Raw genomic sequence first — 27,598 nt, 5'->3', positions numbered from 1 at the left:
CTTCCAGGTTCACCAACAGTACTATGAATGCTATGTGACATTTTACCTCTGCCTGGTTTCCCAGGATGTAATTGAGTCGTGCCAAGACACGGAGGCACGCGCAGATGTCAGGATGAAGAGCACCAAAGATGTTGTTGTACAGATTTAGGGCTTCAGCTGTTTGGTCACAGGCGTCCTTCAGAAAACCTGCAGACAGCATGCGGAAGGTTTGTACACGAGACGCGTCGGACACATCTGGAGATTGCGGCAAGCATCCCGGCCAGGTGGGGGTGGCACCTTGCTGGATGCGTGCCTGGGCACTCTGCAGGAGGTGTTGAGCATCACACGCGGGAGGCCACAGGTGCTTTGCAATGGGAAAGAGGTTTTCTATGTCCTCCTCCCCAAACGCAGGCTTTTGACGTCCGTCCAGCGCGTACTCACGTAACAGCAACTACAAAACACACAAATATGTCACAGAGCAATCTTCAAAAGTCTCGACATTCGAGGGAGTCCAAGGCATAATATGCCCTCTCAAAACTCACATTTATTTGCTTATTTTTACTGCTGTGGTAAAGTTCAAACACGTTTCGGTCTCAAGACAAGTCGGTTTTGTCTCACTGATGAGTTCTCAAGGCAAAACGTGTCCAAGACCAAAGCTCAAATGCTGGGTGGTACATTCTTCCCCTTATCAGGTGTTTTTGTGAACTTATGTTGAGATCTCAACTTATCTCCACTCTGACATGTTCTTCATACTCAGTTCCTCTCAGACTATAACACCAAAATATGTGTGGATACCTCAATCCTATTTTTGCATCAAAAATTGTTCCAAACCTCCAAGCAACCTGAGTTGTTGCACCAGTGACATTTTTAAAATTAAAGAGACCGTTTTCTGAAGATCTAAAGTTGTCCGTCCATAAATGAAATGGCCACAGCAAAAAGTCCCAATTGTATCGTTCCGGCAATCGATCTAGAGGAGTTTGTGGCACAAGGGTTTGTTTGCCCTCTCCATATCAAAGCACCTCACCTGGATGCCACCTTTGATGCAAAGCTCTCGGAGTAGCGTGATCTTCTGGAGTCCAAACTTTTCAACGGCTTGGTCGATACCTTCGCTGTGGCGACAGGTGAGGCTTGTAAGCACAAACATTTCCTTTCTGATTTTAGTTTTTAATCTGCCTGATGCAGCAAAGGTGCTGGAATTGAGAAAATGAAGGGAACTGTAGAATAGGGGAGAAAAAGAAATGTGTAGAAGTTGAATAAGAGGAAAGTATGGTTAGGAGGAGGTAGGAATGACCAGAGAAGTGGGTGGACGTCCACAACCTCACTTTTCACATGACATTAGCATGATCAGATGACGATAAAATGGACAAACAACACTTTACTCCATATTATATCCTACTGAGGAAGCTGCACGCACTTGCAAGTCTTCGGTATGATTGCTGAGACCAGCACCGAACTGTCAACTCCCCAGACTCGGAGCGGATGGTCTAACCCTAACATAATGGCGATTGAGTTATGTATTTTGGATCAATTGCTGATTTTCCTTTTGAAATTGTTTTATACCAGTCAATCTAACCATAATTATGGATAAATAAAGTTTTTAGTATGTAAATGTAAAAAAGTTTTTTTTTAAATCTACCACTTAAAGGAATGATGAGGATCGCCATGCCTTATGCATGTCTGACAACACGCAATTTGTGAAACGTGAGGAGGACAAGTGTAAAAATAAGAGGGCCACATGAAGGAAAGAAGAGAAAGATGAGGAAAACATGGTATCCTCGAGGTCTTCTGAAAAAGCATGAGAGTAAATCAAACACAAAACACGGGGATGTCCCTCATCTGAGGGTCGGCAAGGTGTGCCACAACTCAGGGTCAGTGAGCTGTGTCACATCTGAGGCTCGGTGAGGTGGGCCACATCTAAGGATTAACAAGATCTGCAACATCTAAGGATTAACTAGGTCTGCCACATATAAAGATCGGTGAGGTGTACCACATCTGAGGCTCGGTGAGGTGTGCCACACCTAAGGATTAATAAGATCCGCCACATCTGAGGATCGGTGAGGTGTGCCACATCTAAAGATTAACAAGATCTGCAACATCTAAGGATTAACTAGGTCTGCCACATATAAGGATCGGTGAGGTGTACCACATCTGAGGCTCGGTGAGGTGGGCCACATCTAAGGATTAACAAGATCTGCAACATCTAAGGATTAACTAGGTCTGCCACATATAAGGATCGGTGAGGTGTACCACATCTGAGGCTCGGTGAGGTGGGCCACATCTAAGGATTAACAAGATCTGCAACATCTAAGGATTAACTAGGTCTGCCACATATAAGGATCGGTGAGGTGTACCACATCTGAGGCTCGGTGAGGTGTGCCACACCTAAGGATTAATAAGATCCGCTACATCTGAGGATCGGTGAGGTGTGCCACATCTAAAGATTAACAAGATCTGCCACATCTAAGGATCGGCGAGGTTTGCAACAACTGAAGGTCAGTGAGGTGTGTCACATGTCAGGGTCAGTGAGGTGTGTCACATCTGAGGCTCGGTGAGGTGTACCACATCTGAGGATCGGTGAGGTCTGCCACATCTGAGGGTTGGTGAGGTGTGCCACATCAAAGGAATAACAAGATCTGCTACATCTAAGGATCAGTGAGGTGTGCCACATCTAGGGATGAGTTATAAAGGATCAAACGACAAAAATGAGATGAGAGCAAAAAAAGATGAAAAAAAAAACAAATAAAAAAACATCAAAATTTAGAACAAAAAGTTATCCACATCTAAGGATTATCTAGGTGTGCCACATCTAAAGGCAGCCACAGGTTGACACAAACTGAACTCGTCATTTCCAGGCAAACTTTAGGTTCCTCGACCTTTGGCTAAAGTTTTGTTCCAGTTCAGGGCTCTCTCAACATCAGTCATCATCTGTGTTTGACTTCCGTTTGCTTTTCTGAGGCCCGGCTTCCTTGAGATTTGTCACCAACTTAGTTAGAGATGCAACAAAGTAACTGAAGAACCAGGAAGTCAATAGAAACTGTTGATTTTACATCTGTGATGCATTTATCCAAGAGTGTTTCACCGTATGGACTCCCTTAAGTAGCTACAAAGTGTTTAATCCGGTAAACTTGGGAAAAAGAACAAAAGTACTTCCACGAATCCACATCGCCAGTAATCGAGTCAATTCCCCATGCATTTCCTTGAGATTCCATGGAGAGTTATAGCATGGATGTCCATATGCAATCTGGGAACAACCCATGACATTTCTAAATGCAATTTGCAGCAAAACGTGTCTAACTATTGGACAACTTGTTGGGAAGTGTGCGCGTGTCCGAAGAACATTTCATGTTCTTGAAAGACCCCAGATAAGTTGCTTAACTTATAGATGTTTGTACCTGGTAATGAGGAAGATGTAGCGCTCCTGTGCCTCGACCGCAAGGTTCTTCCACAGATCAGCAGGTGTAAGCTGCGCCCAACTCGTGCTCTCTGCACCTGGAGCTCCTCGTCCGCCACCACGGCGCTTGCTTCGACGCCGATTGCGAGAGGCCGAGCCCTCGTCGGGAGTGGCCAAGTGCGTGTCGGGAGTCGGACACGATGATAGGAAGCAGTTGAGGAAGTGAGCAACAGCAACAGACAGTGTGGACATTTCCACAGGCTATGGATGAATGGAAAATTGAGGGGACATCATCACACACATTCTCAAGAATGGCTTACCGTTATATTCACCATGTGAAGAACCCCATAAGGACAAAACTGACCAAAAAGGAGACCATTTTCAGCAGCTAAAGCAAACGACTACTACTACCACCACTACTTTAATGACCCAAATGATTCCCACCTTGTGGGGTCAACTAGTGACCATTTATGGCTCAAGTATGTCACGAAGCAGCTTTTTTATTTATTATTATTGAAGTTCACCATAAACAAGGCTGAGGGCCACTAAATGTAAAGGGCTACAAAGAAAAAGAAGAAGAGGAAAAACTGGCAAAGCCCTCACCTAGTCTGGAAACAAGGAAACCTCTTCACAGGACCACTGTGCAGGAGGGGTAACTAGGCCAGGTGGAGAAATAAATCTTAGTACCCCCATTGGGTCTTTTTCAGGAGACACCATCTCCGTACTGGATGGACCTTGGCTCTCGAAGGGAGCTGATCCACCCTTTGTCAGGTGTTGTTTTTAGTCCTGGGTCCGGCTTAACACCGAGCTTACCATCCTTTGTGAGCCAATGCTATGCCTGCAACGCACCGATCCGAGTTTCTATTGTGGTGGGGAATCAAATCCAAACTAGATAGCTCAAAGGATGAAATGAACAGGACTTTCATCAAGGTGTGCTAACCGCTGTAGGAAGTGATGAGAAACTCACGTTTTGGGTGTTAACCATTTGGCGGAGCAAATTGACGCTGGCCTTTCACCAACAAGACTAGTTCTTCATTCTACTTAGACAACTCAAAGGTAAGAACGCCACTTCTGCACTAACTTGTCACACTCAATACAGGAATATTGTGCCAAATATACTGGAGTACATTCCGCAGTTCTGCAAGGTTAGTTGGGTTCTCTTTTTTTAGGTAATCAAATATGGCCTTGATGGGACTCATGTCTGGATACTGGAATGACCATTCTACCACTTAGAGCACACCAGCTGTAAACTTTCTCCAAATACTGGAATACAATATTGGAAGTTTGTTTTGGATCATTATCTTGGTGTAAAATGAATGCTCTTCTAATTAAACGATTTTCACGTTGAACTGCACGGTGCTGCAGTATCTGCTTGTACTTCTCTTTTGTTAGTGTCCCATTGATTTTAACAAGTTTTCCTTCACCAAAAGCTGAGATACAACCCGAGACAGTCACGGAAACCTCCCCCATGTTAAACAGTACACTGCAAACATTGTGTGTCATAACGTTCTCCAGGTCTTCGGTGTACGAACTGGCGTCTCTTTGAACCCAGAAAGTCAAACTTCGATTTTATCAGACCAAAGTGCCCAATTCCATTATTCAGTTGCCCAATCTTGGTGTTGCCAAACAAATTTCAGTCTTTCCACCTTATTCTGTGGTCTTTTCAATGGTTTATTTGGTTCTTCTCTGCCATGGAGACCTGCTGCAATCAGCCATCTGTGCACAGTGCTGGACGAGATGTTAATGTTCAGGCCTGCTCTCATTTTATTTGCCAGCTGCTGACTTTATTTATCTTCTGTCATGTAAGCTGACCAACTTCAAGTGTTTCTCTTGCCTTGGGGGGGGGGGGGGGGGGTCTTTCTGGGTCTTCCAGGCCTTTTCCTGTCTTGTACTGAGCTAGTTTATTTCAGGTGTTGCAAAGTGCACCTTACACCATTGTAGATCTTCATCTCCTCTGCCATTTCCCTGTTCCTGGACCCAATCTATCCCTGGCAAGTTAAAATCACCCATAAATCAGTACTCTTCCCTTACCACATGCCTTTATGAATTCTTCATGTACTCCTCCTTCCTTCTCTTCCCTCACACCAGGGCTCCTATAAAAGCATCCTAACAGTATCTTACTGTTTTTACAATCTCTAATCTCGACCCATACAGAATCCTCTACATTAATTCCCTCCTTAATGTCTCCCCTATCTCTTTATGCAATGCTGTATTTTACCCAGATTGCGACACCTCCTCCTATTTTCTCCTTCCTATCACACCTGTACACCTTGTAGCCTTCTAATCCTGCCCTCCAGTACTCTCCTCATTAAACCATGCCTCACTTACGGTTACTGTAACTGTATTGTCCTCCTCGTCATCTACTTTGCCTAAACCTCTCCCGTATTATTATTTAAATTCCTCGCATTGATCTCGAATAAGTTTAACATTTCCCTTCCTGAAATCATATTTTCCTTCCTGGTCTTGTCCATCAAAATGACATCGGTTCCTTCCTTCATATCCTCCCCACCTCCAACTTCATATCCTCCCCACCTCCAACTTCATATCCTCCCCACCACTTCATATCCTCCCCACCACTTCATATCCTCCCCACCACTTCATATCCTCCCCACCACTTCATATCCTCCCCACCACTTCATATCCTCCCCACCACTTCATATCCTCCCCACCACTTCATATCCTCCCCACCACTTCATATCCTCCCCACCACTTCATATCCTCCCCACCACTTCATATCCTCCCCACCACTTCATATCCTCCCCACCACTTCATATCCTCCCCACCACTTCATATCCTCCCCACCACTTCATATCCTCCCCACCTCCAACTTCATATCCTCCCCACCTACAACTTCATATCCTCCCCACCACTTCATATCCTCCCCACCACTTCATATCCTCCCCACCACTTCATATCCTCCCCACCACTTCATATCCTCCCCACCTCCAACTTCATATCCTCCCCACCTACAACTTCATATCCTCCCCACCACTTCATATCCTCCCCACCACTTCATATCCTCCCCACCACTTCATATCCTCCCCACCACTTCATATCCTCCCCACCACTTCATATCCTCCCCACCTACAACTTCATATCCTCCCCACCACTTCATATCCTCCCCACCACTTCATATCCTCCCCACCACTTCATATCCTCCCCACCTCCAACTTCATATCCTCCCCACCACTTCATATCCTCCCCACCACTTCATATCCTCCCCACCTACAACTTCATATCCTCCCCACCACTTCATATCCTCCCCACCACTTCATATCCTCCCCACCTACAACTTCATATCCTCCCCACCACTTCATATCCTCCCCACCACTTCATATCCTCCCCACCACTTCATATCCTCCCCACCTCCAACTTCATATCCTCCCCACCACTTCATATCCTCCCCACCACTTCATATCCTCCCCACCTCCAACTTCATATCCTCCCCACCTACAACTTCATATCCTCCCCACCACTTCATATCCTCCCCACCACTTCATATCCTCCCCACCACTTCATATCCTCCCCACCTCCAACTTCATATCCTCCCCACCTACAACTTCATATCCTCCCCACCACTTCATATCCTCCCCACCACTTCATATCCTCCCCACCACTTCATATCCTCCCCACCTACAACTTCATATCCTCCCCACCACTTCATATCCTCCCCACCACTTCATATCCTCCCCACCACTTCATATCCTCCCCACCACTTCATATCCTCCCCACCTCCAACTTCATATCCTCCCCACCACTTCATATCCTCCCCACCACTTCATATCCTCCCCACCACTTCATATCCTCCCCACCTCCAACTTCATATCCTCCCCACCACTTCATATCCTCCCCACCACTTCATATCCTCCCCACCTCCAACTTCATATCCTCCCCACCACTTCATATCCTCCCCACCACTTCATATCCTCCCCACCACTTCATATCCTCCCCACCACTTCATATCCTCCCCACCACTTCATATCCTCCCCACCACTTCATATCCTCCCCACCACTTCATATCCTCCCCACCACTTCATATCCTCCCCACCACTTCATATCCTCCCCACCTCCAACTTCATATCCTCCCCACCACTTCATATCCTCCCCACCTCCAACTTCATATCCTCCCCACCACTTCATATCCTCCCCACCTCCAACTTCATATCCTCCCCACCACTTCATATCCTCCCCACCACTTCATATCCTCCCCACCTCCAACTTCATATCCTCCCCACCACTTCATATCCTCCCCACCACTTCATATCCTCCCCACCTCCAACTTCATATCCTCCCCACCACTTCATATCCTCCCCACCACTTCATATCCTCCCCACCTCCAACTTCATATCCTCCCCACCACTTCATATCCTCCCCACCACTTCATATCCTCCCCACCACTTCATATCCTCCCCACCACTTCATATCCTCCCCACCACTTCATATCCTCCCCACCACTTCATATCCTCCCCACCTCCAACTTCATATCCTCCCCACCACTTCATATCCTCCCCACCTCCAACTTCATATCCTCCCCACCACTTCATATCCTCCCCACCTCCAACTTCATATCCTCCCCACCACTTCATATCCTCCCCACCTCCAACTTCATATCCTCCCCACCACTTCATATCCTCCCCACCACTTCATATCCTCCCCACCTCCAACTTCATATCCTCCCCACCACTTCATATCCTCCCCACCACTTCATATCCTCCCCACCACTTCATATCCTCCCCACCACTTCATATCCTCCCCACCTCCAACCTGAAAAGCCCGAATTCCTGCCATCCCCACTGCAAACCTTCCTGCCCCCTTTCTATTTAGTTTTCAGCCATTGGTTGGAATCTATTGCTCTGATCATAATTTATATTCCATTTCCTAATCTTGGGAGAATCCCAGAAAACGTTACCTCACAACCCTTTGCTTTCAGCCACTTTCCCAATATCCTGTATCTATTTTTCAAATCCTCCGAGTAAACTTTCCCTCCATCATTTGCTCCTTGGTGTACCACAACCAACGTCTTCCTGCCGTGACCCGATATGATGTCATTTAACCTTCCTTCAATGTCCCTAACTCCTGCTCCTTTGAAACCACCAAATACTTCCTACAGAATGAAGAATCTTCATACTTAATAGTTTAATCGCTCACAAAGACGGTCTCCCAGACGTCATTCCTACCTATCTCTATTGCTGCACCCCCACCACAGCCTGCACCCACTGCACCATCAGCACTGCTTGCACTCACTGCACCCTCACCACAGCCTGCACTCAATGCACCCTCACCACAGCCTGCACTCACTACACCCTCACCACAGCCTGCACTCACTGCACCCTCAGCACTGCCTGCACCCACTGCATCCTCACCACAGCCTGCACTCACTGCACGCTCACCACTGCCTGCACTCACTGCACCCTCATCACTGCCTGCACTCGCTGCACCCTCACCACTGCCTGCACTTATTGCACCCTCACCACTGTCTGCACTCGCTGCACCCTCACCACTGCCTGCACCCTCACCAATGTCTGCACTCACTGCACCCTCACAAATGCCTCTACTCACTGCACCTTCACCACTGCCTCCTTCAGTGGCAGAGAAAACTAGGACGGCACTCAGTAGGGAGCATACCTCCGCCTGGTTGGCCATATCACTCAATGGTGAAGAATCACTTAAAAAATTAAATAATTCTCATATCCGAATCCATTTTCAGATAGTCACCAAAATTGAATCGATTCTTCCTTGTCACACACACAACCTGTCCACCAAGTTTCGCCAAATCCATCCATAACTTTTTGAGTTATCCTGCTATGTATCGTTTTTGGCCCTACCTCCCAATGGTGAAGAATCACTTTATAAATTCTAATAGCCGGATCCGAATCCGGATCTTCACCAAAATCGAATGATTTCGTCCTTGTCACATACACTACATCTCTGCCAAATTTCGTCCGAATCCGTCCACAACTTTTGAGATATTTCGTTCACAAACAAACAGACAGACAAACAGACAGGGGTGAAAAAACAACCTCCATCCACCTTTGGTGGCGGAGGGTAATATATTAGCAAACATGAAACATTCAATTTCCTAATTTATTTTATAAAATAGCAGAAATACTCAGTGTTGCCTGATGATGTTCTAATCCTGTTGGCATTTTGAAGAAATCAAATATATATATATATATATATATTTTTTTTTTTGTAGGCGGCTAAAACATTTTCCTACAGACATCCAAGGAAAATTTATATTTAATATATTATCACACACACACACACACACACACACACACACACACACACACACACACACACACACACACACACACACACACACACACACACACACACTAATCTGGGATAATTTAGTATTACCTTTCACAAAGCTACAAAGGCTCAGGCACCATATAATAGAGTGATTTATAAAAAAATAAAAAATAAAATCACAAAACTTCTACATATATATATATATATATTTTTTTCGCCCAAAATACTCCCCAGAACTCACTGATGAACCTCTGAAAGTTTTAAGAAGATCCGTTCAGCCATCTCTGAGAAAATGGTGACATACAGACAGACAGACACAGACATACAGACAAGCGGCTCTCTTATAGTATCTAGATACTTGAAAGTAACTTCTTCTTTAACTGTCATAATTATTCCCACATTTTTGTGGGGTTGGCTGTAAGAAGATCAGCCCAAGTCTTTCACGAATCATCTGGACATGCCTGTTGTTCGATTAAAATTAGAGCAGGAATTTGTAATTAGTTCAGACTGCCCGAGATGGCTCGCCTAGTTTAGGCAAAGGACAGCGTGGGATATTTAACGTCAGAAACCGTGGGTGCAAAACGGAAATTTGTCAAACTCATCCACCACGAAGAACTTGCGTGTGACAACTGAACTAAAAATATATTTCTCCGGCTTTGAAAGTATGTCAAGCTCGTGGTTTTTAACAAAACGGATATTTAAAAAAATTTTTTTGACACCAACGCGATTCGAACTCGGGACCTGCAGTTCCAGAGGAATCGTATAATCTCGTCTGCACAAAAACAAAATGGCTGCCCATAAGGGGCAGAATGCGTGTTTTTTGCTGGGAAATACCCCCCTAAATGAAGGTTTACAAAAGTCATAATACCTACTGTAAATGACTAACACGCAAGGGTGGATTTGCAGTCAACAAAACGGGCGCACATCATCGTCGGGAGGAGAAGAAGAGCGGACAAAGCCGGTCCCTTAGCCTATTAATATAAAGACTCGTAAAAAGCCCGTCAAAATGACGGGTTGGAACAGTTTCTTGAACGTTGCAGCCTCATGAGCGTGCTAAAGTCTGAAGCCTCGGCCTAGTGTCAAGTGTGCTTCTATCTTCTTTATTTGACATCATACGGATGTAAATGGACACTCGTTTTACTCTGCGCGCATTGTACATTACGTGCAGCGAGTTTCACCTCTCTGTGCCTTGTATTTATTGTTTTTGTTTTTTTTAACGCTTCTGTACACCGCCCTTGAGGCTTAGTTTGCAAGCCACCATCTACAAGCCACCATCCAATAGAAGAGACAATGATTACTCTTTTATAGAAAATGTTTTTCGAGTTTGTTTTAGCCTCAAAAATAGACCATAGTGAACACACATTCCTGTTAAAAGATTGGCCTTTAAAAACATACCCTTATGAGGGGGACAGACATCAGTACAAATACACAAACTGACTGTGTATTATGACAGACTATGACTTGAAATACCCACTATCACCAGGAACGGCGCTACACGATACACATTTACATAGAGAATATGCGTCGCCACTTAAGTCAAATCAAACGGGGCTATGAATGTTTTTTGATCACCCAAAATTTTCCCAGGTACACCCTGAGTATATATAACAACCAAGTTTAAACTCATTCCATGGTTTAGGAGTGCATACAAGACCGACAGCCAGAGGTAGCTCGCTTTATCCATATGAAGATGCGTTCTCATTCACTTTTATTGTTTCAAACACGTAAGATAAAAAAATGTGTTTCATAACTTTACATTTGTTTTTAAAGTAGTATTCTCACCTGCAGGTATGTGCGGAAGAGGTGTTTTGCAGCACGTACGATTATTTCTGTGACAAGCAGACGCTGTTCAGAAAAAAAAAACAGGGAGGAGTGGTTAGAGTTGGTGGGGCACGCAGATCGAGAGGTGAGGGGTTGGGGGATGTGGTGGGTGGAAAGTAGTGAGGAAGGGGCTGAAATCTGGGGGCAGGGGGCAGGAGGCGGGGGGTTGCGTGACAATGCAAAACGAACATGCAAGAAGTGAAGTCGGTTACAATCCTGTTCCTTCTGCTCTTCCAGTGCATGGACCACAGTTCCCAAGTAGCGAATATTGATACCGAAACGATGCATAAACTCCGTAAGAGTGGATCCATCCAAAATCACCGCCGAGTGTTCCAAAGACTCCTTGAGCTACTCATCAATACAAAAAAGAAAGAAAAGATTTTGATCAAATGTCAAGTGCATGACAAGCATCATCCGTACATGCAGCTGAAATGCAAAAATGGCCCAAAATGCCAAATAAAAAGGGCCTTTCATTAGGGTGCTTGTCATTAACTCCAATGTACCAAAAAGCATTAACAGAGAGAAAAAAAGAAGACATCAGCAATAAAGATTATACTATTTGCAACCCATGGAATTAAAAATCTCATAAATATGTCACATCACTTCCCTGTCCAAGACTTTCCAACGAGGTATTGATAATCCATATTTGCCAAGCATTTATTGAGTGATAAGCTAAAAGACACATATATATATATATATATATATATATATATATATATATATATATATATATATATATATATATATACAGTATATATACACATATACATATATATTATTAATATATATATATATATATATATATATATATATATATATATATATTGTTACATTGGAGGGGGAAATAATTAGGTAGCATATTAAGCTAGCGTGGTATGCGTATTCACATAGGCTCGAACATTTTTGTAACCAGGGACCCGTTACAGTGAAGTTGTCTGCTGTAGTTATGTATGCTGTGAGGGGTGGCATAGGTGGCATCCGGGGTTGATAGGAAAGTATAATTTGTACTTGTCCTCTGTAAGACAGTCAGCCAGGTAAGGTAAAGGCAGATGGGACCAGAAGGATTTAAACAAAGTTTAAAGAAGGTTAAAGTCGTATAAATAAATTCATTCTGGGTTTTACCACCATTTTCCTCAGTGTCTATTACACCACCCTATCCAACACATTACATTAGTTCTACGTGTATGTTGTTTGTATCCTTCATAACATCCTTAAAAACAGTAAGTCTCCTGTTTGGAATGATTTTCAATTTTGTTTGATTTCCAGGCAGGTAGAAAGTGTAAAAAAAGATAATTATCTTGCACCTCTCTGCGTATGTGCAATTGGGACCAATTCAAAGCCAAAATATGGTAAAATGGCAGACTTGTGTTCCTTTTCATGTTCTGATTTGTGGTCAAAATACAAGTCGATTTGCATAAGTTGTTCCTCGATCATAAAGTGATCAGACAATTGGACGGATGGACAGACATGAACCAAATTGCTTAACCCCACTTGTCGCATCGTTTGTGCGGGTGTAACTAGTGCACGCATGTGCTTCACCCTAAAGGCCGAAGCACATGGTCAAACTGACACATGCATCCTAACCCAAAGGCCGAGAAAGCATGTTCACACAATAACTTTGGGATCCATTGGCCATCTTCAGATGGAGTGGATTCTACCCAAAAGGTGTACCGACATGAGAATATATACCTCTAGCATCACTTAACTGTGACAGAGACTTTGACCCCCTGCACCACACCATCACTTTCTGTGAGGGTCCTGACTAACAGGGGTTGCCTGCCACAGATCTACCCTTTTTAGGTACCCATTATCGGTGAATAAGAACATCAAGTTGTAGCCGTGACTACAAGCATCAAGATGAAATGGGCGAAAAATGCCTCAGTCACAGTTTGTGAAAAACACACAAGCATCCACTGCCCAATCAGTATCAGCTGCTAAACACAACATCAGTATGCTTACATAGATTTAGAAACGTTTTTTGCAAACGTTTGGCAAGAGCGCCCAACCCCAGAGAGGATTCAATCCACAGCCGAGTTTCTTCAGTTAGTGCTGTTTTTTTTACAGACCAACTGAGCCAGTGTGTGTGTATACATGTATGCACGCATGCGCACACCTAAACAAATTAAAAACGTGGCACCAATTTTCCAGACGTACAGCACAGGATGACAACAACACAGCTGGAACATCTGCACAACAAGCTTTGGAGCAACAGGATGGTGGCATTCACCAGACTAAACAGACAGGTTTTGCATTAAAAACGCACCTACATCAAAGAGGGGAAAGTTCAAAACCGTTGAAGGCAAAAGAGAAAGTCACCATGAAGAGAAAGAGAAGTCGATATGAGAAAGAGAAAGTCGATATGACACCACAGCAGGGAGTGTAGACAGCAGTTTGCCAAAAGAGATGGGTGGACAAAGTTGGATACCTTCGCATACTATAATATACTCGCAGAAGCCAGTGGTAAAAATCCCCCAACAGAAAAGCCTTAGCTTATTATTATATAGAAAGAGAAGAGAAGATTAGACACCCTCCACCTGGAGAATCAAAGTTTGCTCCGCCATTGCACATCAACGGGGTGTGAAGACTGAGCGATGCGAACAGAGGCCTAGTGTGGATAGGTCGAGTGCAGTCACACTCCCTCCCCCCAGAGAAGCAATAGTTGGCATTCTTAGCGATATGGATGCCGACAGGAAAATCTAGGAGTCATTTGCACCATGAGATGACATCCCATCCACGCTGAAGCAGTGGATGACATCCACTGCTTCAGCGGGGGAAAAGGCCTTTAGCTCCATAAGGACCCCTCAATGCCTTCGTGTATCATTAAATGAACTGGCAGGTACCCACGGAAATTCTGAATAACGTAAAATGTTACTTCAACAGATGATGTTCTCTGTCAGCTTATTGCAGTCTCTCGGTCACCTGCAGTCAGATGCGCCTTCTTTGCCAAGGACGTTCCCTATCAGCTTGTTGCACCGTCTCTCAGTCACTGGCAGTTAGGCCTGCCATTCCTCGGGCATTACTGGTCTCCATCAAAGTTACGGCAACGTATGGCGGGAATGGAGTCAGTCAAAGCAACGTCCAACTCACAATCTCGTGAGATATGTCCCCTGCAAATTCCATGGAATTGCCACTTTCAAGTGATTGCGAGTATAGCCTAATTGTGCTAATAAATAATCCAAAAATAATTATCTACTTCGTTATGCATAAATACAACTTTAAAACTCGAACGGCACTGGCAGAGAGCATACCTCCGCCAGGCTGAACAGTCTATGTTTTGCATCCCACTGATAGGCCGGATCTGGATTCGGACCTGAACCAAAATCTAATCATTTCGTCCGTGTCACATACACAACCTCTCTGCTAAATTTCATCCGAATCCGTTCACAACTTTTTGAGATATCAAAAAACAAAGGTTGCAATTGATCCAACAAATTGTCCATTTCATTAAGATCAAAATTGACGTTCTTGATCAAAGTTCGGGTCGATAGGATGAAAAGTGACGATTTTTAGATGAAAATTGATGATTTTAGAAGTTTGACCTAGAGTTGACCTTTGACTTTTTGACCTCAAAAAGTTGGTTTCCCAATTCAGTGATGTACTATGCAAATGCTGTTCTATTTTCAAGTCAATCAGACGAAAATTGACGTTTTTCAGATGCAAATTGAAGGTTTTTCAGAGAAAAATTGATGATTTTGGAAGTTTGACCTTGAGTTGACCTTTGACTTTTTGACCTCAAAAATAGTTGGTTTCCCAATTTAGTGACTCAATGTACAAATGCTGTTCAATTTGCAAGTAAAAAATGGCGATTTTTAAAATGTGACTTCCAGATGACCTTTGACCTCAAAATCAAGAGGCTTCTCAATTGTGACGACCTCTACAGCTTGGAGAAGTTTCATGACGATCGGTTTAGAATTGTGACCTGTAGGCCGGTGACAAACAAACAAACAAACAAACAGACAGACAGAATAACAAACGTAACCGACCAATATACTTGAAAAATCTTCAATTTTGCAAGTAACAAACGGACAAACAGACAGGGATGAAAACATAACCTCCATCCACCTTCGGTGGCAGAGGCAATTACATAACGTAGTACCGATTAACTTTAAATCTCGTGGGACGACAGAATCTCGTGAGATTTTGCATGATAGACATGACAATCGTATTGTTATAGAAAAACATTTATCAATAGTAAATAGGATAAGAGGCACGCACAAATTCTGGGATCTGATGGGAGAGCAGGAAGGCCGAGGCCTCGCGGTGCAGGAGCTTCTGGCGTTCCACGGACTCACACTCAGACTCTGGGAAACGTACAGCTGAAAAGCAAAAACAATATAGGTAAAACAGAGAACAGGAACACACCTGGATTCTTTTTAAATCAGATTTTGGATAACGCTTTTACATAAAAACAATACACAAGGTAAGTAGGGCTGACATTTTTTTTTTTTTTTTTTTTTTTTTTTTCTATACTGAATCGAGGCTCGTGAAAGAGCTGACAACCACGAGGGAAAGACAAAGACAGCACAGGGGGACCACGAGGGAAAGACAAAGACAGCACAGGGGGACCACGAGGGAAAGACAAAGACAGCACAGGGGGACCACGAGGGAAAGACAAAGACAGCACATGGGGACCACGAGGGAAAGACAAAGACAGCACAGGGGGACCACGAGGGAAAGACAAAGACAGTACAGTGGGACCACGAGGGAAAGACAAAGACAGCACAGGGGGACCACGAGGGAAAGACAAAGACAGCACAGGGGGACCACGAGGGAAAGACAAAGACAGTACAGTGGGACCACGAGGGAAAGACAAAGACAGCACAGGGGGACCACGAGGGAAAGACAAAGACAGCACAGTGGGACCACGAGGAAAAGACAAAGACAGCACAGGGGGACCGCGAGGGAAAGACAAAGACAGTACAGTGGGACCACGAGGGAAAGACAAAGACAGCACATGGGGACCACGAGGGAAAGACAAAGACAGCACAGGGGGACCGCGAGGGAAAGACAAAGACAGTACAGTGGGACCACGAGGGAAAGACAAAGACAGCACAGGGGGACCACGAGGGAAAGACAAAGACAGCACAGGGGGACCACGAGGGAAAGACAAAGACAGTACAGTGGGACCACGAGGGAAAGACAAAGACAGCACAGGGGGACCGCGAGGGAAAGACAAAGACAGCACATGGGGACCACGAGGGAAAGACAAAGACCGCACATGGGGACCACGAGGGAAAGACAAAGACAGCACAGGGGGACCGCGAGGGAAAGACAAAAACAGCACATGGGGACCGCGAGGGAAAGACAAAATCAGCACATGGGGACCGCGAGGGAAAGACAAAGACAGTACAGGGGGACCGCGAGGGAAAGACAAAATCAGCACATGGGGACCGCGAGGGAAAGACAAAGACAGCACAGGGGGACCGCGAGGGAAAGACAAAAACGAGGGAAAGAAAAAGACATCATTTTATTTTGACCTTGACATAATTTTTTCACGTCATGACCTAATCATAGACATTTAAATATTTTTCACCATAACTCAACTGAGGTTTGTCCGATCAGAACAAAATTTCTCTCCATAAGATAGCCTACATGAAGGTGCATTTATGCTCAATTTATATAATACCCCGCTGAGTTAAAGATCAAGGTGTAATGGTGGTCTAAAAAAATGTGTTTGAAGTTGTGCCTCTGATATTTTATTACTGTTTTTGACCTACTTTTATGAATTGTGACCTAATTAAAAAAACATATTTTGATCACGACTTGGAATAATTTTCATCCGATTTTCATGATGTTGAGTTTTATGGATCGATTGTGTAGATGGGGACACATTTTCATAATTTACACTCTATCATTAAATGTTGAAGGTCAATGTCATATGGCGGTCCAAAAGGAATATGACCATCATTTGATCGCTGGCACCAGGGGAGGCTTATCCTTGGCGATCACTTTGTGATTGCAGATGTCTAGTTTTCCACTGCTTCGAGAAATATTACTACACGAGTACAGTCGTGGCCAAAAATATTGGCACCCTTGCACATTTAAAAAAATAATGCACCATTTCTTCCAGAAAATTGTAGAATTAAAAAAAATATTTTGGTATCCACATTTGTATTTCTTTGGCTTGCAGTGGAACAAAACAAAAAAAGATTTTAAAAAATTACTAAATCTTAGCTTATTCCACACAGGAATCCTAAAAAGGCCAGGACAATATTATTGACTAGCCGAAAGCCGTGGAACATCCACGGAAGGGAGGATGTGGTGTATGGATAGAGTGTACCATTATGGATGGCATAGGGGAGCGCTCATGGGATCTTCTTCTTCCGTTAAACTCCAATTTTTTCTCTTTAAGTTAAGTCCAATCAGTCCTCTCTGCTCGAAGTGCTCAGGCCATGCCTTCCCGCTCTCATACTTTTATTTCCGTTCGGTGTAGAAAGAGATTGACATATCGTTCGTCTGTTTTCAGCTCGTTATCTTTAAGCTTCCTTATGTCTCGCCACCTGCTACACCTCTCTGAGTTACGAGGATTTATGCAACGCACCCCGAGTATCGCAACGTCACTCCATTTAACTTTATTAAAATGACGATAAAGACGTGAAACCCGTGGAACATCCACGGAAGGGAGGATGTGGTGTATGGATAGAGTGTACCATTATGGATGGCATAGGGGAGCGCTCATGGGATCTTCTTCTTCCGTTAACCGCCAATTTTTTCTCTTTAAGTTAAGTCCAATCAGTCCTCTCTGCTCGAAGAGCTCAGGCCATGCCTTCCCGCTCTCACACTTTTATTGCCGTTCGGTGTAGAAAGAGATTGACATATCGTTCGTCTGTTTCAGCTCGTTATCTTTAAGCTTCCTTACGTCTCGCCACCTGCTACACCTCTCTGAGTTACGAGGATTTATGCAACGCACCCCGAGTATCGCAACGTCACTCCATTTAACCTTATTAAAATGACGATAAAGACGTTTCCTTATATATCCTAATTTAAAATGTTCAAGGGAATAAAAAGACCATTTGGTTCACACCACCCATGTTCACACCACTCGACTGTCCAATCAGCGGACGGCTCGCTTCGCCTTCGCCCAGCAGACGCCAATACGATGGCGTCGTAAGATGGCGTCGTATCGGCAGTTAATCGGATGCTTTTGGGCCCCAACGTCGGCTAATTCAGATTTTTCGAGTATGGCTGTACGTGATAAACAAAGAGCGCGGTTCGTAGATCGTAAATCCATTAGTGCCGTGGGCATCGGGTCACTGGGTGCGGCGTAAAAGGGATAACAAAGTCGAGTCCTTACGGTATTATTATATAGATACCTTTTAGTAGAAGTTGTTAGAAATAGTAATTCGATTTCAAGCAGGTGATTCTTCTTTACTTTGGAATTGAAATCACCTTTGGTGAGGTGCAGGTGCCTGCAATCTAAAAATCACTCATTGAACCAGTTTGAATAAAGAAAAGGAGTCAGTCTGCTGTTTCGTGTCACTGTGTGTACCGCGATGAGCATAGAGAAAAGAAAGAAAAACAGAGATTGTCTGAGGAGGTCAGACACAAGATTGTAGCCAAGCATAGACAATCTCAAGGCTACACGTCCATCTCCAGAGACCTTGATGTTCCTGTGTCCACCATATGCAATGTTATCAGGAAGTTTAAGTCCCATGACACTGTAGCCAACCTCCCTGGATGTGGCCGGAAGAGAAAACTTGATCAAAGATTGCAGCGAAGGAATGTTCAAATGGTGGACAAAGCACCTCAATCAACTGCCAAACAGATTCAAGCTGACCTTCAGACACAAGGTACAGCAGCTTCAACTCACACTATCTGTCGCCAACTCAATGTAAGGGGGTTCTATGGTAATCCACCCAGGAGGACCCCACTGCCGAGAGAGAGACATCAGAAGCCCGAATTGAGTTTTCCAAAACACACCCGAACAAGCCAAAAACCTTCTGGAAGAATGTCATGTGGACAGATGAGACCAAATTAGAGCTTTTTTTGGTAAAGCACATCATCTCCATGTTTACAGAAAACAAAATGAAGCCTTCAAAGAAAAGAACACCTCCCCTTCAGTTAAACATTGAGGAGGTTCAGTGATGTTTTGTGGTTGTTGTACTACCTCTGGCACTGGGTACCTTGAATCACTGGGTACATTGATTCATGATGCCATGATGCATGGCATCATGAAATCAGGAGATTACCAAGGCATTTTGGAGCGCAATGTTCAACCAAGTGTCAGAAAGCCGGGTTTCCGTCGAAGGTCATGGGTCTTGCAGCAGGACAATGACCCCAAACACACTTCAAAAAGCACCCAGGAATGGTTCAAGATGAAATGCTGGAGTGTTCTGAAGTGGCCAGCAATGAGTCCAGATCTAAACCCCATTGAACACCTGTGGGGAGATCTGAAAACAGCAGGTGGGAGAAGGCACCCTTCAAATCTGGGAGAACCGGAGCAGTTTTCACAAGAGTGGGCCAAACTGCCAGTAGAGAGGTGTAGGAAGCTCATCCATGGCTATAGGAAGCGCTTGACTGCAGTTATTTTGTTCAACGTCTGTGCTACCAAATATTAAGTCGAGGGTGTCAATAATTTTGTCAATGCCATTTATTTTTATTTTTTGATTTGAAAGGATTTATTAAATTCTGAATCAAAAACAAAGGTTCTGTAAATAAAGAATTGTGAAATAAAGTGGATATTTTGAAAAACAGTTGAAAACAGTGAAATAAAGAATTGTGGAGACCAAATACTTTTGTCAATTTCAACTTATTTTAAAAGAAAATTGTGAGTTATTTGAAAAAACTTACAAGGGTGCCAATATTTTTGGCTTCGGCTATAGAAAAAAAAACCTGTCCAAAATGATGGGCGGTACAGCCTCATGAGAGTGCCAAAGTCTGAAGCCTTGTAGTCTGGGATCCGAGACCTCAAAATTTGATTTTGAAGTGACACCCCTGCTATAAAATGTTTGACAGCTAGATCATGTCTGTGGGGGTGTTAGCCACCAGAAAAGTGACTTTAGCAAGGTAGTTTGGATTGCGCGAATTCTGTAGGGACATTTTTTAACTTGGGGCGTCAACTGTAAAAAAGCAAGAAATTTAGGGGTAGGGGAAATTCAATTGACCATATATATCCCATAATACAGGGGTGAGTGCAACAAATTACCACTCATTCTTTTTGTTATAAAGTTGGCTTTTATATGAAACATGATTCAACGTGATTGGACCATCCATGAGGTCAGCAGAGCTCAAAAGGTCACGGAGAGTGGGTTAAGCTAAAAGTTTAGCTCCTTTAGTAAATAAAATCACATTTTTCCTACTTGAAGCTCAATATAGCCAAACTTTTACACCCAAAATATGTTGTTTGTACCCCTCAAATGTTTTTGGGAAAGAAATGCCCTGACTGAACTTAACTTACTGGCATGTATGTCACTTTAGATTTGCATAACTTTTAAAAAATCACCAAAATCGGGCATTCACACTATCTATTTGCACGGTACTCTTCAACATGTTTTAAAACGACAAGTCATACCACATACTGTCTGGAAAAGTGTCATTACCTCTATTTACTCATCATCATCACCGTCATCAGTCAGAAGCCGTCCACATTTTTCTCTGTCGCCATTGCAGGCACATGCAATGATGCATGGTACTCCAGCTTTCGCACAAGGGCAATTCCTCAGGCAGTTCGGTTTCTTCTTACATTTGCAGTACTTCAACTTCGCAGCAGAAGGCTTTGATGGCTTGCTCTTCATGACAGGAATTAACCTGTCACCATCCACACTCCTGCCATACTCTTCAGGTGGAAGAAGCACTGGATTGCTGAGTGAAGCTTGCTTGTATAAGCTGATCTGACAAAGGCTCCTGAGAACGTGGAAGTGAAAAGCATCTTCTGTTGGAGGAAGGGAGCGCAGATCTAGTTTGCTAGATGCAAACAAGTGGGCGCGGACCTTATCCAGGGATGAATACCCTGGCTTGCCATAGAGATCACAAAAGAAGCTTCGTGCTTCAGTTATCACCTGATCATGTGCAGAAGGTCCGGATTCATGTCGGATGAAATTGGACAACGCTGGCTGTTTGTGAACATGCTGGAGTGCGACTTTCACTGCTCTCTTCTTACCCCGTTTGAAAGGATAGCTCACCGAATCACAACCTGACAGAATGTAGGAGATGAGCATTGTGTCTGTGAGTGCCAATACGTCCTTTCCAACTGCTTTGGCCAACTCATTCACCAAGTCATGGATGGGGAGGAACAGATCATCCTTTTCCACCCATAACTCAACAACGTTTGTCAACCGAGGGAAATGATACATTGACAAGACAATGATATCTGTATCTGTAGCCTGAATGACAACTACGCTGTTGTCACAGCTAGCAATGTGAGCAAAGATTCTGGTGTCCGCCTCCTCGTGGTTAGGACAGTACAGCTCATCAACATTGGTATGTTCCGTCTGCGTCACACGAGTTGCCTGGGCGTTGACCCCAAGGACCAGGCAGAAGCCATCAGGCCAGGATGACTCCTGGGACCAACGTGAAGCAAGATACGACAGCAGATTGGTCTTGTTACAAGGGTTTGACAGGAATGTGTTCCAATCAGGGATTTTCATGATGTCCGCTGGAACAAACTCTGGCAAGTTAGTATTTGACTCCCGTCTCTGGCGTTCATCCCCTTTTAGACTCTTTAACCCAAAATCATATTAATCGCCCACGAAATGCACTTCAGTGCAATGTCTGGGTTTCATGTTCAAGAGTTTGTTCCTGTACCTTTCCTGAAGTTGGTCAAATATACTCGAACCAAGTGTGTTGAACCGCTGGATGAATGCCATTGCATCGACTACATAAACTGCATCAGATGCAGAAGGAGGCAACTCTTTTAACGGTTCCCATGACTTGGCAACCTCTGCCTGTAGAGTGGATAGATAGTTGAATTTGCAACCTTTCCGCATGGAAAATCCATTCTTCTCTGGCTCAAACAACGAGGGAGGGTACTCAAGCCATTCGTAACTAAATGCATCAGTCCGTGCCTCATCACTCAGGTCCTGTGCGAAACAAAGTGCCCTTGTCACTGCACTCTCCTCTCTGATGACTTCTTTCACAGTGTCCATCTTTTTCTTACTTTTCTTCAGATGCGTGGCGAATGTTTCTATCTTCGGTTGGACAATCTTGTCTGCATTCGTCGTCGTGGCAGCATCCATTGTGTCCAAGCCTAGACGTTTGACATCTACCAGGGTAGTTGCTGCAAGAATCTGACCTGTGGATATGTTCATTAGTTTATCTGTCGCAAGTGAAGGATTGAATGGGTTTTGCATCTTCTCTTCCACGGTCCGTTTGATCTGCAACACGGCTTCCATGTCGTCTTTCCTCAGCTTCTCGTGGTGGTCAGATTGCGGCGAGGCCATGTGTGCCATCTGTTTTGCACTTTCAGAGACAGAGGTCATGAACGGTAGAGCCTTGATGTACTTTTCTCGTGCTGATTCAGACTGTGTTATACCCTTAAAGAGGCTTGTTTTGCCTTCCCTATTGTAGGTCTGTTCAAGGGCAAGGTCTGTCCACACACCATTAAAGTCTCCTGCAGTCTGGTGAACTGTGAATTTGCCAGCTGCAAACTCCTCGTGCACTTCTGGTGCTGTTTCTGGAAGCTTTTGCATCTCACTGAGATAGATCGGAAGGCAGGACATGTACTTACTATGGCCGGAAGCAATGGTATAGGGTAGCATATTCTGTACCTCTTGTAAGTGCTGTTGCCACAGCCCAGCTCTCAGCATGGATGTAACGCCTTAGGATAAGCACCATGTCTATGTACATGCTCCAAAGATGGGCTGTCACTCCTAATCCCTTCTCAAAATCTCCCCAGAGCGACTCCAGTGACTCTAGGCATTGCATGACTTCCTTCATGAGTGCAGCAAATTCGTCCTTCTCTTTCCTGTCAAAGGCATTTCTAAGACTTTCAAGCAGAGACGAAAGCAAAGAAAGTGTCTCCTCATTCTTCTCGAACAACAGCCATTTCTCAAATGCCTCCCACTTCAGCATGAACAATGCCTCACTCAACCATGAATGATAACGGACCATCTTATCATAATCTTTTCCTGCCATGACTTTATTGGCTGTACCTCGACCACAGATATCACTAGAAACCAGAATGTCCTCTATGCCACTCTCCATAATGAAAAATCCAATAGATCCCAAGAAGTTCTGGGCAATATGGAATCCTCCAAGTCGAACAATAACATCTTTGTACTTTTCCGATTCCTTCCTAAACAACCCCTTTACTATGTCATATATCGCCTGGTCACAAGTCACCACCGTCTTAGCCTGACCCATCTTAAGACTCAAGGAGACAAAGTAGTCCAATGAGGTCTGGACTACATCTGCGTTGGTTGGGTTTTGTGGAAGCAATGGTCCATAACCAATCGTTGTTTTATCTGTATGTTGCCCAGAACTGTATTCAAAGAAGCTGCTCCATGTCAGGCTACCAGTGTCCTTGTCGTTTTCACCCGTCATCAACTGTGTTGGATACATCCTCAGTAGGAACCAAACGATGTTCTTGTCAGCTAGAAAGCAGGCTTCCCCCTTGTCATCATGAGGAAGTTCAATATCACGTAATGACCTAGCCTGTCTTCTGTCCTTCAGTGTCAGTTTACTACTTACTGGAACGAATTTGTCTGGTTCACTGATAGTCAGTTTCCTCGTTTTCTTAAGGGGCACTGCCCCCACTACCTCCCCACTTCCTTCTCCCTCAAATGTGTACTGATAAATTATATTTGTTGTAGCATCAAAACTACCACCATCTTGTGTCTCTGAATGGAAGTTTAAGGCTGAAGATCTATGGTAATCATAAAGATCAGCAAGAGTGAAGCAAGTTGCTGAAACAAATGTAGCATAATAATCCCTAGCACCACACAAAAGATGAAAAGCATCAACCACCATAGTAAACCATCACTATTACGATCAATATAGGCCAGAAACAGTAGAAGGGTGCAAAGAACATATTGTGACATATACATATGTGATTTATTTGATAAAGGAGCTAAATTTTCAGCTTAACCCACTTTCGGTGACCTTTTGACCTCTGCTGACCTCATGGATGGTCCAATCACGTTGAATCATGTTTCATATAAAAGCCAAATTTATAACAAAAAGAATGAGTGGTAATTTGTTGCACTCACCCCTGTATTATGGGATATATGGACAATTGAATTTCCCCTACCCCTAAATTTCTTGCTTTTTTACAGTTGACGCCCCAAGTTAAAAAACGTCCTTACAGAATTCGCGCAATCCAAACTACCTTGCTAAAGTCACTTTTCTGGTGGCTAACACCCCCACAGACATTATCTAGGGGTCAAACATTTTATAGCAGGGGTGTCACTTCAAAATCACTTTTTTACACATTTCCAGGCCTCGGATCCCAGACTATTGGCCTTGCATCAGGTGTACTTATATCTTCTTTATTTATTAGACATCCTACATATGTAAATGAACACTCGTTCTGCTCTGCGCCATTGCACAGCACGTGCAGCGAATTTCACCTCCCTGCACCTTGTATTTATTATTTTAAAAAACGCTTCTGTACAACATCATGGAGGCCACCGTCTACAATTCCAATAGAAGAGACATAATTACTCTTTTATGTAAAATGTTTTTGAGTTTTTTTATCGTCAAAAATAGGCCGTAGTGAACATACACTCGTGTTAAAAGATTGGACTTTAAAAGCCTGTAAAAATCGTCAGTATGAAGGGGGACAGACAAATACACAAATATACAGATACACACTGTGTTTTATATAGATAGATATAATTTTGTGTGTTCTTTCCGTGTCTTTCTAAAGGGTTCCTGCTATCATCGAAGTTTAAATATTGCCATTACAACTGCTGCATTAAGCTCCCATTCCCGCTTCTTCTTCTTCAATCCTGGGAAGAGGGCTTTTTAAATGGGAATCTCTATGATTAACAGACACAAATTGTCCCAAGTAAATCGATTATCAGCTTTCCAACCGTGCCCTTTTTATTCTACGACAGCATGAACCGCTACATCAAAGCTTGAGGTCCTGCTTCTTCTTCGTGTGACGCATGGACGGATGCTTCTTCTTTTAGTAATAGATGGGACTTGACTATCCAACATGGTGAGTCAAGAAATTAAGCAATTATGCAATTGAATAATCTGGGATGATTTAACGTAATCCTATATTTCACATTTATACAGTTACAATTCTGAATCTCAGTTACACATTTGAATATACAGTTACACATTTGAATCTCAGAAAGCAGCGCACACGCACACGTGCTCCACACACAGCACTCACTGGGGGTAAAAACGTCTGGATTGAAACGGATGTCAAAGAAACAGTCGCTGACTGAACCCACCGCATTGCAGGCATTCCGAATCACCTCGCGATTGTCCATCTCTGCCACAAACACAGGACGTAGTGCAAAAAGGTGAGCACATCTTTACTGATAAGATCATCGAGAGGGGGGTTAGGCCTGTAGTACCCAAATTACCTTGCTCTCTCCAAGTCTTACAAGCCCGCACATCTCAAGATGACAGATACGTCACTCATTGACGTAAGACAAGTGAACCTGGCACGAGCTGCATATTTCTGAAGGCACCGCTAAGCAGCAGCTACAACCCCAACCCCATGCTTGCATGCATTCTCACAGGAAATCTTGAATTTGGGCAAGTCACCGGCACACAATGGCCTACTCTTTGCCTGAAAGTACCATGGAATTTTTGTCCTGAACCATCAAATTCTTGCAAAAGGGAGAGCCAATGGAATGATACTCCAAAAGGAACCCAGACTAAACAGCTCAAAGGTAAGTCTGCTACCTGTGAATCATCCAGCCAGGTCCAAACTTTACTGATACCAAGACTATCAAATCAAGACGGATTTATACCTCACCTGGTAACACCACACCTATTCATTTACTACTACAATGTAATCTCAGCAAATAACTTTGGCTCTGACGATCAATCTTACCTTTTTCATCAGATCCATCTGCATTTGCTTCCAACTGAGACTTATGTTTGGCAATGGCCAGCTTCATGAATTCTGCATACCTGGAAATATAACATTGTAAAAATATTTACTCACAACTGTGCCAATTTACTTATAGCTTTAACTCAATACCCACAAGGTAGAAGAAAATCAACCTGTTGAGCCTTCTCACCTGATTATTTTGCTTTTTTCTGACTGCAGTCGCTTAGCTCGGCCTCGATTATGGAAAATCATTCGAACGGATGTCAAAGCTTAGCCTGGTGTTGGTGTTGGTGTTGGCTTAGCGGTTAGGGTGCCGGCTTGGGATCCTAGGACCCTGGGATCGAATCCCGATCGATCGCTGAATTAATGCCAGCGGGGTTGACTCAGCCTGTCATCCTTCCGAGGTCGGCAAATTGAGTACCAGTTCACTTGTAGTTCCGTGTGTGTCGCAAGAGGCGCCTAACATGGTTGGCGGCAGGAAGGGCATCCGGCCATAAAACATCGCTTCAAACAAAGGGGGCCACGGTGCCCAAAAAAGGCCAGCCCCTGCTCTGCGGGGAAAAATGGCCTCTAAAGGTGGTTCTATTCGAACGACTCGACAAATAAGCACAAAAAACGCGTAGTGTTTAAATAAAGGTGAAACTGTGGCAGCCCTTACTTAGCCCGAGTGAAGGCTTCCACGAGTTCGGGCCTCAGGGACACGAGACGATGTCGATAAGGCCGGGGAAAGCCAAAATGCTTGCAGGGTTCAGGAAACGCGTCGTCCGGGAGCGGATCTTCACTCGGAAGTGGTGGCAAAAAATTGGCATCAGGTGGGAATGTTCGAAGGAGATCCATGATGTAATGGCGCCCGTCGTTGCCCACAATGCCCTTGCACTCGACCGATGATACGAGTTCTACCTCCTCATCGTTCTCGTTGAGAACCTGGTTCACAAGGAAGATGGCGATCACAATAAAAATGAAAATTCACTTAATCAGTGTTGCTCTACTTTAGAGAAAACATAGAAATCTTTTTTTTCAAAAATTTTTACATCTCGATAACAAAGTTATTAATGATTTGTTTCTCATATTACCAACAGCTTAGTGTCCATGTGTTTTATACCTCTCCCACACCTCACACCTCCCCTCCCCCCACCCTTCCCATTCCCTCCTCCCCCCAAGCCCTCTCCCTCCCACAGATCTTCCGTTGTCCCTGTTCTTTG

At 44.0% G+C, this 27,598-nt stretch overlaps 1 protein-coding gene across 1 annotated transcript in view; it reads right to left on the bottom strand.

Annotated features, from left to right (window-relative positions):
- The window catches only part of CLUH (CLUH binding protein of NUMT mRNA), a 73,663-nt gene that overhangs the window by 7,546 nt on the left and 38,519 nt on the right, over positions 1-27,598 (bottom strand). The window contains exons 10-19 of the mRNA XM_068098870.2: positions 27,055-27,320; positions 26,397-26,476; positions 25,725-25,826; positions 15,662-15,762; positions 11,636-11,794; positions 11,408-11,470; positions 3,372-3,631; positions 1,004-1,088; positions 277-430; positions 47-186 (exon numbers count right to left, since the gene is read on the bottom strand). Coding sequence (XP_067954971.2) covers positions 47-186; positions 277-430; positions 1,004-1,088; positions 3,372-3,631; positions 11,408-11,470; positions 11,636-11,794; positions 15,662-15,762; positions 25,725-25,826; positions 26,397-26,476; positions 27,055-27,320 — 1,410 coding nt within the window. The remainder of the gene's footprint in view (positions 1-46; positions 187-276; positions 431-1,003; positions 1,089-3,371; positions 3,632-11,407; positions 11,471-11,635; positions 11,795-15,661; positions 15,763-25,724; positions 25,827-26,396; positions 26,477-27,054; positions 27,321-27,598) is intronic.

Source organism: Myxine glutinosa, chromosome 6, assembly GCF_964187855.1.
Source record: "Myxine glutinosa chromosome 6, kmMyxGlut1.1, whole genome shotgun sequence".
Lineage (NCBI taxonomy): Eukaryota > Metazoa > Chordata > Myxini > Myxiniformes > Myxinidae > Myxine > Myxine glutinosa.
This window is presented reverse-complemented; position numbering and strand designations above follow the sequence as displayed.